At 41.5% G+C, this 16,882-nt stretch overlaps 1 protein-coding gene across 4 annotated transcripts in view; it reads left to right on the top strand.

Annotated features, from left to right (window-relative positions):
* Positions 1–3,076: 3,076 nt before the first annotated feature.
* AOAH (acyloxyacyl hydrolase) overlaps positions 3,077–16,882 on the top strand; it is a 181,530-nt gene continuing 167,724 nt past the window's right edge. For all 4 annotated transcript variants that reach the window (XM_044919905.1, XM_021699288.1, XM_021699289.1 and 1 more), the window contains exon 1: positions 3,077–3,643. In XM_044919905.1, coding sequence (XP_044775840.1) covers positions 3,517–3,643 — 127 coding nt within the window. In that variant the 5' untranslated portion in view covers positions 3,077–3,516. The remainder of the gene's footprint in view (positions 3,644–16,882) is intronic.

The following is a 16,882-nucleotide window of genomic DNA, read 5'->3' as shown; positions in this document are numbered from 1 at the left end:
CTCACCCAGTGCCCACTGTGTGCTTACTACTCACATGCATCACAAGTCTCCCCCCTCCAACCAGGACCTGTGGCTGGCCACTCCCCTGGGGCTTTCTGAATTCCAACTTTGCACCTACTTACGTGCATTACTGAAATGGAAATCCCTTTAAATGCCCTCCGAAAATGTACAAAGCATGTTAAAATTTCAATATTACTTGAGAAGGATAATGTTAATTGTTAGCTTTAAATTTCTCCAACATTTAGTGGTAGGTTTTTTTCGCTCTCATTGTCTCTTTAATCCTAGGAATTTTTCTACAATATTGGCATCATATGACCCATTTTGCAGTGACAGCAACTAATCCCAGAGAGGTGAACCCACTTGTCCAATGGCACCCAGCTAGGAAATCGTGAAGCCACAATGAAAATGTAGGTCCCCCCTCCTAAATTCATAACTCTTTTAATTAGCAGATGGGCAGCCTTGTTGTGGATTAATTTACTATTTCCCTAGCACAGAACAGAAAGAGGATGGGCTAAAGCTAGAATAAATAAGCTCTGACTGGGGAGGAGTGGGTCAGCAAAGCATCTGGGGTCTGAACCGAGCACCACCGCAGAGAATCCTGGGAAGCCAAAAGCCAAGAGAGGGATCCCTGGTGTCAGGAAGAGGAGAAAGTCAAAGGAAAGGTATGCTTTTGTGATAGCACCAGCTTTTACAGTATCTCCTGCCGTCTAGGTCATTTTTTTTTTCCTGATTAAGGGACTTGCTGTGAATGAGATGGTGGAGGCCAATGCAGGTCAAAAAATAATCAGGAAGCATATTCAGACAGAACAAACCAGAACCACAGGTGTAGCATTTGGGAATTATAAACCCTCAGCCTTCTGCTACAGGGACTGTGGTTTGAAACTCCCCAAGTAAAGTAACAAAATGCTGCAAGGAAGAAATCTCATTCCCCACAGCAGATATTGAGAAAACCTGAATTGGAGCATCTGATAGCAGGAGTCCCCTAGAGACATTGTCCAGGGTCCAGCTAGTTATTATAAGCCACAGGCAGATCCAGGGCCCTTCAGCAAGTTGCGCAGAGATCCTAGGTCTTGTGCTCTCAATGCTCAATGGACAAAGGCAGCCCTGCGGGGGGACATGAAAGCAGCCAGTCTGAGGGATGCCTTGAGGAACCCCCCACTTGGTGACAGAAAGGTTTTGTTGGGGGAGTCTGCACATGCATTTACTTTAGCATTAATTAGCAAAAATCACTTCCTGATTTCTGTTTTCCTCTTTTGACCCTGCCCAGTAAGAACTTGACCTTCAAGCATGAAAATCAGTCTGTGGAAAACCTACCATGTGTCAGGTATGACTAACATACCCACACAGCTGAGGAATCTCATCGCTGGAAATGGTAAGGGACTTGCTTGGTGCTGCTCAGCTAAGCCAGGAATTCCCAGTTTGGCCAGGCCACAAGCCTGAGCACCCCAGGTTGCCTCCGGGCTCACTGTTCCTGGGTGGGGGTCGGTTTTGTAGGCAGAACTGCCTGTGTCCCACACACATTGACCAAGGCTGAAACTTGCATTCAGCGTTAGGCTGAGAAATTCCTCTCACCCCGAGAGGCCTGCTTACAGCCTGCTCACAGCTATAAATCTAGACCAAAAGAACCTCAGGAAGCCCAGAGCCTGTGCCAAATTCTCTTCTGGAAGCTGCCTGAAGATTCCTCACCGACCTATGGGTTAGCAAAAGAGACTGTGTCTTCCTGGAGTGCTGCCTAGCGCACAGAAAGCATTCAGTAGAGGCTGCCTCCTCCAATCCATGCCGTTTCCCCACACCTTGGCCTGCATCTAGCATGGGTGTCTTATCCTCCTCTCCAAGGCTGGCCTGGCGTGCAGATTTCATCACACTCCTGCTGGAATAATAACCAAAGATTTGATTTACTAAGCACTCTCTTCTTGCCAGGTACCCGGGAAGTCTCTAGAACTTCTCTAGGCCCTGCCCCCTGTGGTGGTCCTGGTGACCTCCAGAGCTTTCCTTGATCACAGGGTCAGGGACCTTGAGGACCAGCCTCAAAGGAAGTCACAGGCCCATGGTGACCAAGGTCATCCATGGCGTCTGTTGGTCCACCCTGTCCCGGGACATAAGCAGGGAAACACCCTGGCATGTGATATCGCTGCTGCAGATTCAGAAATTTGACAAATTGGCATTTATTAAGCTAATGCTTACAAAGAAGTCTTTAAACCATAAAAACTGGGATTTCCTACATCCTGGAAAGAATACAACTCTAAAATTCTGCCTGCTATTTTCAATGCCATTCCTTGAATAAAAGCAGGAGGAGGAGAAGGAGAGCTCTCTACCAAGTCTGATAGCTTTCACAATATTTCGTGAATTTTATAATAAGCTTTCCTCAGAGCCTCAACAAGGAGAGTAAAAATTGCAGGATCTCCCAGGCTTATCTAGATTGTGGTATGTTGGCCCAATCCCCTTATCTTGTCTGAGAATGGCATACGACTTTGCTGTATCCTGTTTCAGAACAAAGCACTTAGGTTATATGTCTTTTCTCTATCTAAGATCTGGTTCAGTTCCTCCCAAAACCCCAGAAAAACAGCATTCTGTTCTCATCTTCAAAACAGGAAGTCAGTCTCTTAAAAAAATGAACAAATCATCTACAGGTGGGGAATATAAACATGTTTTGAAATTCTGGAGGAAAGGATGCATCACACACAGCCAAGTAAATATGAACAGGTTAATTCCAGCACATCCTTCTTCTCATTAGATTTAAAATCCAGCCGTGCTGACTGCACATTACTGTCTCTATTCCTTATTTCCTGCACACCAGACTGAAGGCCCTGAGAAAACTTGACCCTCGGAGGAATAACCCAACTTCTCCAGGGGAAAAGAACTACCTGACCAGAATATTCTTTAGCAACAGAATAAGGAGCTCGATCTTACCATACAAAATTATTTAGAGCAAAACTAGATAACTTCTGAATAGAGCAAATTATAATTTCTATAATGTGTAGACGTTGCTGGTCACATTGCTACAGGTTGTGTGTTTGTGGGTTTTTTTTTTTCTTCAGTTTTAGTTTTGTTTCGTTTTGCAACAGCGAAAGGGGAAGGGCCTCCTAACAGCCCCCAGGAGGATTCCAGCAAGCCTCGAGGTTCCCCTGGCTTCTTACTGACTTCAGCTGGCGAGCACAGAAGGGCACGATGTTGCTGCTGCTGCCACTTGGGTTTGTCCTTTCGAAGCACTTTTTAACTCAAAAAACCTGCCTCCCAGGGACTCCTTGAAGCTCTTTCCGGGCGCAGGCGTCTGGCACGCACGCTCTCTCTCTCTCTCTCTCTCTCTCGGTTCTGCAAGAGGAAGGAGTGGGTCTGTGAGTGTTTGTATGTTTTTCTAGTCCCTTCACACGTATGAAAAGTGTGTATATGTGAGAGTGTGGGGAGTGTGTGGGGGCGTCAAAGAGCGGAAGAGAAGCTTCCGTGGCCCCGGCTTCAGTGTCCCTCGGTGGGCAGCCTCTGTAGCCAGGCTGGTCTCTCCTGGTGCACGCGTCTGAGATGACGTCCCTCTGGAATATCCTTTTGGCGACAACCCTGTTCTTACTCCTGCCCCTTCACACGTCGGCCTCTCCAGCCTCTGAGGACCAGCCCAGCGCCAGACACTCCAGTGGCCACACCTGTGTGGGTAAGTAAGCGTTTTGTATATTTTTCAGGCAGACACAACAATGGGGTCAAATACTTTGCGTAGTAAGTCACCTATTTAATGACATCAATAGCTATGAATTCCAAGTTGGGTGCCAGTAACCTCACCAACACAGAAAACCTTTGAGCCCGAGAGGGAGCATTCACACGACGGCACATAAGTACTCTACACAATTACTCGTTTGAATTAGTTGTAAAAGCCCTCCACCTCGTTGGTGATTGGAATTTTTTTTCTCTTGGATGGGCAACCCTTGTAAGAGTCTGAAATTCTTACCCCTTTCAGAAGGACAGTGGGCACCATCACACAGTAGAAAGAAGATGGCCTTTCACCTCAGACAGCATCACTTCTGCCATTTTCTACTGCTCAGGTGGTCCTGATCTCTCCACTCAGACTCAATGGTAGGGGACATTGTTCCCTCCTTTTCGTGAGGAGTGTCGAGGAATTTGTGGCCCTTCTCGTTAGCCATGGGGGTTCATTTGGTTTCTTATGCAAATAGTCCATGGCCCCAAGAGCTCAGGGAGTCTGTTGCTGGTTAGGTTTGATGATGGTTTAGCACCCATTTCCCCAGGTCACAACTTCTGGCTAACTCTGCCTCGAGGTGTTGACCTGTCCTCATGGTAAGAAGAAAGGCGAGTGCAGGACGAGGCCGGCATGGGATCAACATTGACTCGGCACTGACTGTGCTGAGCCAGGGGCTACAGGCGGTTCCAGCTGGGGTCTCACAGACTCAGAAATTTGTGCACAGGGGAGTTTACAGAGGTGTGCTCTTGGGAAAAACACCATGAAGAAGGTGAAGCAGCAGGAATAGGTAGGAGGAAAATATGGGCTATGCTATAGCCTCTCTCTCTCTCTCTGTCAATCCCACAGAGAACTCTGGAGCCAAATGGCTCTTCAGAGTGGTCTGAGGTGGGTCTAGACCCTGGAACTGCCACACTGAACAGGCACTGCTATGAACTGACCCCAGTGGGGAGCTCCCTTGCGTGGGGGCAATGTCTGCAGAGACACTTGGTGTGAGCCCTTAACACCAACAGTCCCAGCAACAGGGGGAGGGGTTATCTCCTAAAAGGGAATCTGGGGGTGCTCTGGTTTACAGGTCCAAACGCGGGGTGTGTCTTAGGAAGCAGTGAGGGAAGCTCATTCACAGCTGGTAGTAAGAGGAAGAGCACCGTGGAGGAGGCAGGAGAAGAGAAGGGATGCTGGCTGGGCTTCTGCTCCTTTCTGATGAAAAGCAGGATGATCTGACTTCAAATCCACTGGCACAAAGGCACTTTCCTCCGTGTCCACTCGCCTCCCACATGCCAGGGCCTGCACTCCGAGCTAGAGATACAAAGGTGAATGACAGTAATTTCTAAAATGCCTCTGTCCTCAGGAATTGACTGTCCAGTTTAGGGGGGGGGGAAATGAGAATCAGTTCTCATTACAGTTCTGATTACAGTTCTTTAAAGTGAAAGACAAACTGGGTGCTTAGTGCACGCGGTAATACCCCACTTCCCAGGAACCCTATAAACCGCAGTGTCCATGGGAGAGCCAGCAGAAAGCCAAGAAGCACAGAGCAAAGGCTGGTCATTTCAAAGCAAACAACTGCTGACTGCAAGAACCTCATCATATTCATAAAGTCAGCCAGAGGAAGGTGAAAGTATAAGCTGGGTGAAAAAGAGGAGGAGTGGGGTAAAGTGTTAGAATTTTAGAAATGTTTCTACCCAAGTGTTGCCAGTCAAAGAAGGAAGCTGCAGGGGTCTCAAAGATCCCATTGCCATTACCTCCCCCTTGAAAGGCGCTGGGCAACGAAAATCGCCTTGAGAAAAGTGGATCAGTCAGTTGGATTTCTGATCATCCAACTGAGCGGTCAGAGTCTGAAATTCTTACCCCTTTCAGAAGGACAGTGGGCACCATCACACAGTAGAAAGAAGATGGCCTTTCACCTCAGACAGCATCACTTCTGCCATTTTCTATTGATTTATATGAACTACCTCATTTAATCATTAAAATGACCTTATGGGATATATCATCATTATTCCCACTTGGCAGGAGAAACAATTGAGACTTAGAGAAATAAGCAACTTGGCCAAGTTTACACAGCCAGTTAAAACTTGCCTTAGATTTCACTATAAGTGTGATTACGATTTTTTTAAGGGATTAGGTTGGGGCAATATATTTCTTCCCCACATTTTTTAAAATAAAATTTTATTTTCTAGCATTGTTGAGATATAATTCACATACTATAAAGTTTACCCCCTTTAAAGTATAATGTTTATTAAGTATATTCATAAGCTGTGTATTGATCATCAATATTTACTTCAAACACTTTTATCAGGCTAAAAAGAAATCCAATATTTATTAGCAGTCGCTCCCCATCTCCTTTCTTCAGCCCCTAAAGGGGGTCTCAATGAACACTTCATATAAATGGAATAATATGATACATGGTCTTTTGTTATAGACTTCTTTGACTTAGCATAATGTTTTCAAGGTTCATCCAGGCTGTAGCATGTACCAACTTCATTTCTTCTTATGAATGAATAATAGTTCATTGTCTGGATATGCCCCACATGGTTTATCTAGTCATTGTTGATGGACATAGGGGTTGTTTGCAGTTCTTAGCGATTCTGAATAATTCTGCTGCAAATATCCATGTACGAGGTTTTTGTGTGGACATTTGTTTTCTTTTCTCTTGGGTATATACCTAGGAGTGGAATTTCCAGGTCATATGGTAATTCTATGTTTAACATTTTGAGGACCTGTCAGACTGTTTTCTAGAGCTGCTGCACTGTTTTACATCTCTACCCTCAGTGCATGAGGGTACGATTTCCCCACAACCTCACCGATCCCTTGTTATTACCCAGCTTTCTTATTATAGTCATCCTAGTGGATATGGATGGATACCTCATTCTAGTTTTGATGTGAATTTCCCAAAATGATAATGATGTTGAACATCTTCATGCTTATTGACCATTTACATATCTTCTTTGACAAAATGTCTAAGTCATTTGCCCTTTTATTTTTAAGATTTTATTTGTTTATTTAGAGAGCACGAGGGGGGGGAGGGGCAGAGGGAGAGGGAGAGAGAGAATCTCTAGGGGACTCGATGCTGAGCCTGGAGCCGGAGCCTGACGCAGGGCTCGATCCCAAGACCCTGAGATCATGACCTGAGCGGAAATCAAAAGTCAAACGCCTAACTGAATGAGCCACCCAGGCACCCCTCATTTGCCCATTTTTAAATTGGGTTACTGTCTTTTTATTGTTGAATTGTAAAAGTTCTTTATATAATCTAGATATATATCCCTTATCAAATATACGATTTGTAAATATTTTCTCCCCTTCTGAAGGGGTTTCTTCCCTTTCTTGATGGTATCCTTGGAAGTGCAAAAGTTTTACATCTTGATGAAGTCCAATTTATCTATTTTTTCTATTTTGTCTGTTGTGCGTTTTGCGTCATATCTAAATCCCATATTTTAAAAAATTGTTGTTTTAACTATTGTCTTCCTTTTGTCATGTGCCCATCCCCTTACCTTGTTTCCCAAACATTGGGTTTTGGTAACTCTGAGTATAACTCTTGGGGTTGTAAGTAACAGGAATTAACTTGAGTTGAGCTAGGGTAAGCAAAAAGAAAAAGGAAGACATTTTCTTAGGAGAATCCCAAGAATGAATTTTAGAACCAAAAGGCAGAAAAATAGAGCTCACTCTGTTTTTCTAAACAGTGAGCCAGGATCCAAAAAAGGTTGGCTGCCAGGGCCCCAGGGAGTTCTCTCTGGCTTCCTGGTACTGCCTTCATCTCTGACCCTACAGACCAGCTGGTTTTCTTGCTCTAGGCCTTTGGCAGATCATGGGCTCCCGCAGTCCAGAGTTTGCCTGCAGTCATTCAGCACACACAGAGGTGGACTCTCCTTCTCGTTGTTAATCCAAGAATCTGGGTCAAATCTTTAGACCACTGAGTAAGGGGCAGGTGGCAGTGAGGAGAGCTTACTGCACAGATGTGTTTGTCAGAAAAGACACCTCTCACGGAAGTGGGGATTGCTGTGACTGGAGAGATACTCTAAGAGAAACCACCACAGAAGTTACTGAGTGAGTGAACCAACATCCCTGTGTAAACAAACAACTTCAGCTTCAGACCCAAAAGGAGTCTTTGTAGTAGGGACCAACCGGCAGACCTGGAGGGCATGGTCTTAAACAGATTCCAAAATCCAGCTGTGCAAAGCCCCAGTGGCCCCTCTCCCAATTTACCATAATTTGTTTGCATGGAACTGTACATCCCATTTGATCACTAAGCAAACGCTGATCCCACTGTCCATGAACAAGCAGTGCCTCTTTCTGCCACTTTCCAAATGTTATGGAATCAATAATAAGCCACGTTCATTTCTGCAAAACATTGTTTTCTTTACATGGGTGATTTAGGGGCAAAGTAATCTTTATGTTTTTAAATCATTGACATTTTAAATTAATTCACTGAGTTTTGAGGGGATTTATTTATTTATTTAAACCACTATGTGGTGCTCAGGAAGCCTTCTAAAAGGTTTAAAAAAAAAAAAAACCCACCTTTCTCCCCCCTCATTCACGTTTGGTTAAATTTACAAAACAGCTTCAGAGCCCGTTAAATCCCCCTCTCCCCACCCTCCAGCCCTGGCATCCCACACAGAGTGGTCAGAGATGACTTTATAGTTTGAATGATAAAGAGAAAGTGATGAGTGGTAAGATGACAGTGTCACTGACAAAACCAGGAAAGATTTAGACAGAGCTGGCAGAGAAGTTTGAAAATTTATGATCAAAATTTTATATCCAGAAATTTCACTTTCTCTTTTTCTCTGTAACTGAACACTTGTTCCTAAGCCACCACTGCTGCTGACAGCAGAAAACACTTCATCTTAGCCCTTCTGTGTTTAAATTTATCCCCCCCACCCCTTCAGGGTTCTCTTCTTTCCTTTCTGAGGGTTGGTGTCAGTTCTGCAGAAGGGCTTATGTACCCCTCCGCCATTTCAGTTCTCGGCCTCTGAGGGTGCGCCTCTGTCCCCAGCCCCCAGAGCTCCCAAGTGGGGTGTCACGGCTGGTGTAGCTCTGGGGCTTATCTCAGCAACGCGGTCACTCATGGAGGACCCGCGGCTCACGTCCACTTTCCGGGTCCTGCAGACCGAACTGCTCTAGAGGGTCATCCCCTGGTTCCCAGCTCAGCCCCCTGCACTTTGTCCCCCACTTTTCACACCTTCTCCTCTCCTCAATTTCCCTACTTTTATTTTTAAATTATCATAGAATTTAACCCCAACCTTAGCACAATGGTAGGTTTCCGATCATCACAACTTTCACTACATCTACATTTGCCTTTTTTTTCCTGGATTGTTCTGGGCTCACAACTCTGAAGAGAAAGACCCCAAAGACACTCCAGAGAGAGAAAACCACAACTTTGGGGAAAGGTCACAAAGTGAGCAAAACCAAAAGAACTCAACAGTATGCTTTTCTTCAGGAAGAATATGAATACATTCTGGGGAGGAGGTGAAACTAGAACATAGATCAAATGTACTATGGGAAAGAGGAAAGAAAAGAATGTTACAAAGCATTAAGCAGAGTAAAATCCCTGTAAAGTTATGATGTTTCCATCTGTCTATTTATGTAGCTATTTATATAGCTCTGACCTATGTAGATGAACAACACATGCCAACCAAAAGACAAGATGATCAAATAGATAAACAAGGCAAGATCTAACTACATTCTGTCTCCTAGAGACACACTTGAGATTCAGAGACAAATGGGTTTAATGTAAGATAGTTGGAATAAATAAATTATTATCAGACAAAACATACTTTAAGATATGAAATAATCCTGAGGTGCCTGGGGGCTCACTCAGTTGGGTGTCCAACTTTTGATTTCAGCTCAGGTCATGATCTCGGGGTCATGGGATCAAGCCCCACATCCAGCTCCATACTGAGTGTGGAGCCTGCTTGGGATTCTCTCTCTCTCTCCCTCCATCCCTCCCCTGCTCATGCTCGTTCTCTCTTAAAAAAAGAAAAAAAAAGAAATAATCCTAAGACAAAGAAGTATCTTCCATAATGATAAAGAGGTCAATATATCAAAAAAGAAGTGACAATTGTAAATGTACATACACTTAATAACAGAGCCCCAAAACACAAAAATTTAAAAATTTAATTAAAAATTTCAAAAGAAAGATAGTTCAACAATACAGTTGAAAATGTCAATGTTCCTCCCTCTGTAACTGATAGAACAAGGGGACAAAAAGTAAGTAAGGTTATAGAAGACCTGAACAACACTAACAACTAACTTGACCCAACTAACATCTATAGAACACTCCATTCACCTACAGCAAAGTACACATTATTTTTTAACTATACATGGCACATTGTCCATTATAGACCATATACTTGACAATAAGACAAGTATCAATCCATTTTTAAAATCTGAAATCATACAAACATTTTTGCAGTTAAATTAGAAATCAACAATAGGAAGAAATCTGGAAAAAAAAAGCAATGTGTGCAAATAAGATAACACACTTCTTTTTAAAAAATAGATAAAAGAGGAAATCATAGGGAAATTAGAAAATAGTTTGGCTTAAATGAAAATGAAAATACAATATATCAAATTTTATGGAATGTAGCTAAATCAGTGCTTAGAGGAAAATTTAAAACTTTAAACACTTATGCTACAAGAAAAATCCAAAATTGGCAAAAATCCTTGACAAAATACTAACAAACTGAATTCAGCAACATATAAAATGAATTATACACCGTGACCAAGTGGGATTTATTCTAGATATACACAGTTATTTTAACATCTGAAAATCAATTAATGGAATATAGTGAATTAGTAGAAGCTATAACTACATTAGCATCCCAAAAGAAAGAGAAACATGATTTGACAAAATCTATCACCCATCCATGTCAAAAACACTCAATAAATAATGAAATAAAAAGGAGCTTTCTTAACCTGATAAAGGACATCTATGAGAACCCTACTGCAAGCTTCATATTTAATGATGGAAGACTGAATGCTTTCCTCCTAAGATCAGGAACATAGGAAGGATGTCCACTCTCACTACTTTCAATTTTTATTGAAAATTCTATTCAGTTTAATAAAGAAATAAAAATAAGAGAAGCCAGCAAATTGGAAAGGAATAAGTAAAACTGCCTTTATAAGTAAAACTGTCTTTATTTTCAGACAGCATGATCCTGAATAGAAAATCCTGAGGTATCTACAATAAAATGACTATAATGAGTAGGAAAGTTTAATAAGATTGCAGGATTCAAGATTAATATAAAAACCAATTATATTTGTTTATATTAACAGTAAATTTTCAAGAATTGAAATTAAGGAAACAATTCCATTCACAATATAATAAAAAAATACCTAGGAATAAATTTAACAAAAGGAATTCAATTACTCTATACTGAAAACTAGAAACCATTGTTGAGAGAAATGAAAGCATGCTTTACAGAAATGGAGAGAAGCATCATGCTAATGGATTGGAAGACTCAGTGCTGTTAAGATAGCAGTGCTCCCCAAATTGACCTACGAACTAAACACAACTCCAATCAAAATCCTAACCTCTTTTTTTGGTAAGAACTGGTAAACTGATCCTAAAATTTAATGAAAATACAAAGAAACTAGAATAGTCAAAAATTTTGAAAACCATTGTTGGAGAAGTGACATTATCTGATTGCTTATTTCAAATCACACACAATTATTAACTCAAAATAGATCATAGGTCTCAAGGTAAGAGCTAAAGCTATGAAACTTCTAGAAGAAAATGTAGAAGAAAATCTTTGTGACTTTGGATTCAAAGATTCTTAAATATGACATCAAAAGGGCTATATAAACAGAAAAAATTTATAAATTGCCTCATTAAATTTAAACATTTTGCTCTCCAGGAAATGTCATTAGAAAGTAAAAGGAATATTGTGAGAAAATATGCACAAATCATATAAATTTCAATATAGCAATGATTATTTTAATGTTATTGACAATGTTCACTTTCAAGATCCCATATTTTAATATATTCAGTGTAACACTTAGAAGCATATAGATTTCAAGGTTCAACTGATCTGGATTAGAATCTCTTAGCCAGTTAGCAGTAGAATCACTGCTTGTTTAAAAGGCCTTAGATATGTTGTTTAACTTCTCCGAGCCTCATATTTCTCATCCATAAAATGGGAAGTAATAATCTCATGAGGAGGAGGATTAAATGAGACACCATTTGCAAAAACACTCAGTAGAGAGCTGAAACGAAGGTATTCTAGAAAACGTCATTGCACATTTTCCTAGAGCTTAGTAAGGTAAAGGGCAGCTATTAAAAAGCTTATTCAATGAGAAATTATTGGATAAAATATAATTGATTGTTTTTTTCTAATTATAAAGGAGTATGTGCCTTTCAGAGAGATTTTAGAAAATACTGAAGATTTTTAAAGAATAAAACAACTGTGGGGTGCATGGGTGACTCAGTCGGTTAAACATCTGACTTGGGCTCAGGTCATGATATCAGGGTCCTGGGATCCAGCCCTGTGTTGAGCCCTAATTGGGCTCTGTGCTCAGCAGGGAGTCTGCTTGTCCCTTTGTCCCTCCCCCTTCTCAAGCTCGCTCTCTCTCTCTCAAATAAAGAAAATCTTTAAAAAAAAAAAAAAAGGAATAAAATCAACTGTAAACCCAAAACCCAGATGAACACTATTGATATTTTGCTATATTTGCTTTCAAAATTGTCTAGGTATGTATTTATGGGGTTTGGATCTTGTTTTATTGTTTTGTTTGATTTCTAAATCTGGATTGCTAAGAAGACAATCTAAAATCGAACACTGTTTTTTTTTTTTTTTCAACAAAACATTTGTAAGAACTTTGGTAGTAGTAAGTCTTTGCCAGCAGGTGGAGATTTTTCAAGTTAAGTGGGTTTGTACATAAAAACTGTTGGGCATAGTCAAAGATCATCTATTATTTCTATCTAGCCAACTGTCATCTATCTACCTATCTATCCCTCCACCCATCATCAGTCTATCCTTCTTTCTGTTCATCCATCCATCCACCTACCCACGCACTCACCCATTCATCCGTTTTTCTATCCATCTATCTTCTATCTCTAAGTATCTCTTTTAGAATTCAAATATAGACGTGAAAGGAAAAATGAAGCCATACATTTTCTGAAAGATAATCTGATTCGTTAATGCCTTTTTTTTTTACTATTTTTTTTAAGACTTTATTTATTTATTTGACAGAGAGACACAGCGAGAGAGGGAACACAAGCAGGGGGAGCGGGAGAGGGAGAAGCAGGCTTCCCGCTGAGCAGGGAGCCCGATGCGGGGCTCGATCCCAGGGCCCTGGGATCATGACCTGAGCCGAAGGCAGACGCTTAACGACTGAGCCACCCAGGCGTCCCTAGTTAATGCCTTTAATGATAAGGTCTGACTTTGCTATTTCGGATTATACAGAGGATATTTCTCACAACCTGATGAACTAAATCTGCAGCTCCAACTTGGACAAAAATATATAAAATTGCATTATGATAAAAGATTTTACTTAAAATATTATATAGGCAAAAGTATTGAAAAGAACAATATTTCAACATCCTAATCCTTTCTGAGTATATTAAGTTCTAACAGGGTCTCTCTAGGTGAATTGTAATAGGTATAATTAAAAGAGAAGTCTTAGTAAAACTTTTTTCTTATTTTAATATACTTCCCAGAAATTGAGAAAGACTCCATTGATTAGATAACAAATGTTTTTGCAAGTCGGGTGGTTTCTAGTTCTTTGCTTTCAACACGATTGAAGGGGCACTTAATGGAGTTGTCAGGTGATGAACCATTTGGAATAATTTCCAATGATAGATCACCTTAAGGTTTTTGACATTTAACTCAGAAGGCGTAAAAGAATTGAGTGACATCACTCTATCAAAAGTCCTTGCATTTCCATTTACTTAAGTAAACATGTTTTCTCAGCACCTACCTCTTTAAGAATGAAAAGTAGGAACAGACATGATACTGAGCCTTGCCTGTTTACATGAATAAGTATTATTCTTCAACAGATGTAAGTACTAATCAAAAAGGCCAGTCATCTCATTAAGAAGTGCAATTCCAATAAAATTTTACTTTTATTATTTAGGAATTGTTCATCAAATTGGCAATACATACTGCTTAGAAAAGTTAATTTTACTAATAATGACAACTCTATCCAGAAGAATTTTTTAATACTTAGAGTTATATTCACAGGAAATTAAAATTTTCATTTAAATTTTACTCATATTTTTAGTGTTAAGAAGTATAACAGTGCAATCAATAAAATACTTTCAACCATAAAAATATATTACATTGGGATAAAATTCTATAGTGGAAGAAAAATTCAAGGAAGTAGACTTTTATTGAAATACGAATTCAAGGAGAGGGATTATCAATATAAATTTCTCACTGTGAAAGAAGAGTTTGAGCTTATTTTTTTTCAGTGGATGAGAGTAGGTATAAATCACTATAGTATTTAGATTCCTTTGGATACATAGAGATTAATGTATGATTTCTACTCTAATATTTACAGTCTGCCTAGAATTATACTCTTTGCAACTATTTAAATTGATATCCATTAATAATACTTTAGCATCCATTAAATGTGGAAGGGGTACATAGATTTTCAAATTTCCTTTATGGGGTACAAAGCAAAGTATTTGAAACCATTGGTGTATACTCTAGACTCTAGAGCATTTGGAGCCCATGCACTGTGGTCTGCCCTTCAGGGGTCCTCAAGATGGGGTCTCTTCCTATCTCTCTCACTCTGTCTTTCCCACAGACCCTGGGGCCTTGGCCAACTCTTCTCTTTCTCATATCCAAGTCTTTAAAAATGCTACGCCTCTCTTCTTGAAGGCCTTCCTGCATTTTTCTGTTGAATGAGGTCCCCCCATTCTCTAACACTCAAATTCTCCAGGAAACTCACCGGTTACTCGAGGCAGAGTTCATTTCTTCCTCTTCTGTGCTTCCAAAACATTAACAGGTCCCTGTACCAGAGCGCTTACAGGCTGCCAGGACTAGACTGTTTCTCTAGTCATCAGGCTTCCCTCCTGGTCTGTGACTTCACTTATTCATGTCTGTATCCTAAGCCTCTGAGCACATAGCAGGTGCTTATAAGTATGCATTGAATTAATAACAGGATGGGATGGCTCCTGTGTCTGTACTCTCATTTCTTCATTATTAGCTTTTTATATATTTCTAAATTAGCCAAGCCAACCATCCTGCATCTCTCAGCACAGTTTGCTTATTTCTTCTCACCGCCATTACTTGGCACTCTGCTCAGCCTTGAATGTGCTCAGCCTCTCACCAGGAAATTGCCCTCTCTCGTTGCCAGTGTTCTTGCGAAAGTTGGAAGTTTGGAACACGCTGAGCATTTTCTCATAAAGATGGTGTTCTAGGTAATGGTCGGGTTAGGCCACAGAGCCTAATCTGCCCAAATGGAGTGAAAATACTAGCTATCGGCAATAAAAGCAAATTCGGCCATAGAAAAGTAAAAACGCTATTGATACCACAATATGTTTTTCAAAGACAAGTTTCTATTTTAAAAAGAGTCACGGACGGGCGCCTGGGTGGCTCAGATGGTTAAGCGTCTGTCTTCGGCTCAGGTCATGATCTCAGGGTCCTGGGATTGAGTCCCGCATCGGGCTTCCTGCTCCTTGGGAGCCTGCTTCTCCCTCTGCCTCTCTCAATCTCTCTCTGTCTCTCATGAATAAATAAATAAAATCTTAAAAAAAAAAGTAAATAAATAAAATAAAATAAAAAGAGTCACAGAGACTATGTCTTCACCCCATGGTCTCAGCAGTTGGAATAGAAACTGACAGTAGGCATTTGTTAAATGCCGACTCTGCTATACAGTATGTGCATTTTTATGTGTTGGATCACTTAAGCCTCACAACAATTTTGCCGAGTGTGTCAGATAGCCTGTGCTGAGTTACAAACCACTCCACACTTCTACAACAGTCATTCATCAGCTTACAGTCCTGTGGGCTGGCAATTTGGGGCTGGGCACAGTTGGGAGGGTCCTCCCGCTGGTATCTCCTGAGCTCACTCCTGCTGCTGTATTCAGCTGGTAGATGGTGGAATGACAGGGGCTGGGTGATCTAGAATACCCTCATTCACAAATCTACTCGTTGGCAGGCTGTTGGCTGGGCACCTTGATTTCCCTTCCCATGGCCTCTCCAGCAGGCTGGCTCAAGCTCACAGCTATAAAGTTCTAAGAGGGCCAAAGTGGAAGCTGCAAGTCTTCTTGAGGTCTGGGTTCAGACCCGACATGCTGTCATTCCCTCCCCAGTGCACAGGTTACAAAGCCAGGTTCATTCAGAAGACTGGGAAGTGGGTCATCCCTCTTCACGGGAAGAAGTGCAAAACAGTTGTGGCCATGTTTAGTGTACTGTGCAAGTGGGCATTATTATTCTGTTTGATGAGTGCCAAAATCTGGGTTCAGAAAGTTTAACTGTCCTACCAAATACATCAGCTCGTAAGTCATAGAAGGAGGAAGTGAGCCCAGGTCTGTCTAACCCCCACATTCTTCTACTCTCTCCTGGAATGTAGCTTCTTCCTTCTCTTCCCTCCCTTGCATTTTTTTTTTCTTCTCCCACCCACCTCTTCCTCCCTGGGTGTGTGCTACCATCTTTGGCTTAGTAACTAATAGCTTAGGGAAACTAGACTGAGAGTAGGATAATTGTAAGTGATCATTTTCATACATTTCTATTTTCCTTTCTTTTCACCAACATGAGAAATAATGTAAACATGTAAAGCCATGTCCTCTGCTCCCAGCCAAGCAGAGAAATCTGAGGAGAACAGAATTGAGGGGCGCTGTGGAGGCAGGTGGGACGTACTAAGTCACGTGGGTCCAACAGGGATTCAGGGACCCAGGTGTGGCGTGGCTCCCAGACCTGTGCTCTGCTCCTCCCTGGGCCCAAACCAGGAACAAAGGAGTCAGTTTTGATTCTCACTTTTCCTCATACTTCTTTCCTTCACACATCACTTCATTAATAAATTGTATCGGGTGAACCTCCACAATAGATCCCAAATCGGTCTGTTTTTCCTCTGTCCCCCCCTGCCACTTGTTATTCTCTGCGATCCACCATCACCTCTCTCACCTCTCTCTACTTCCTCTCTCTGCTCCCACCTTTGTCCCCTAAGGGCCTTCCTTCCCATGACAGCCAGCATGGTAACTTAAAGACATAGATCAGATAGCAGTAGCTCCTTCCAACAAAACCCAGTCGTGGCTCCCCATCACTTT

The sequence above is a fragment of the Neomonachus schauinslandi genome, chromosome 12 (genome assembly GCF_002201575.2).
Source record: "Neomonachus schauinslandi chromosome 12, ASM220157v2, whole genome shotgun sequence".
In the NCBI taxonomy this organism is placed as follows: Eukaryota; Metazoa; Chordata; class Mammalia; order Carnivora; family Phocidae; genus Neomonachus; species Neomonachus schauinslandi.
This window is presented reverse-complemented; position numbering and strand designations above follow the sequence as displayed.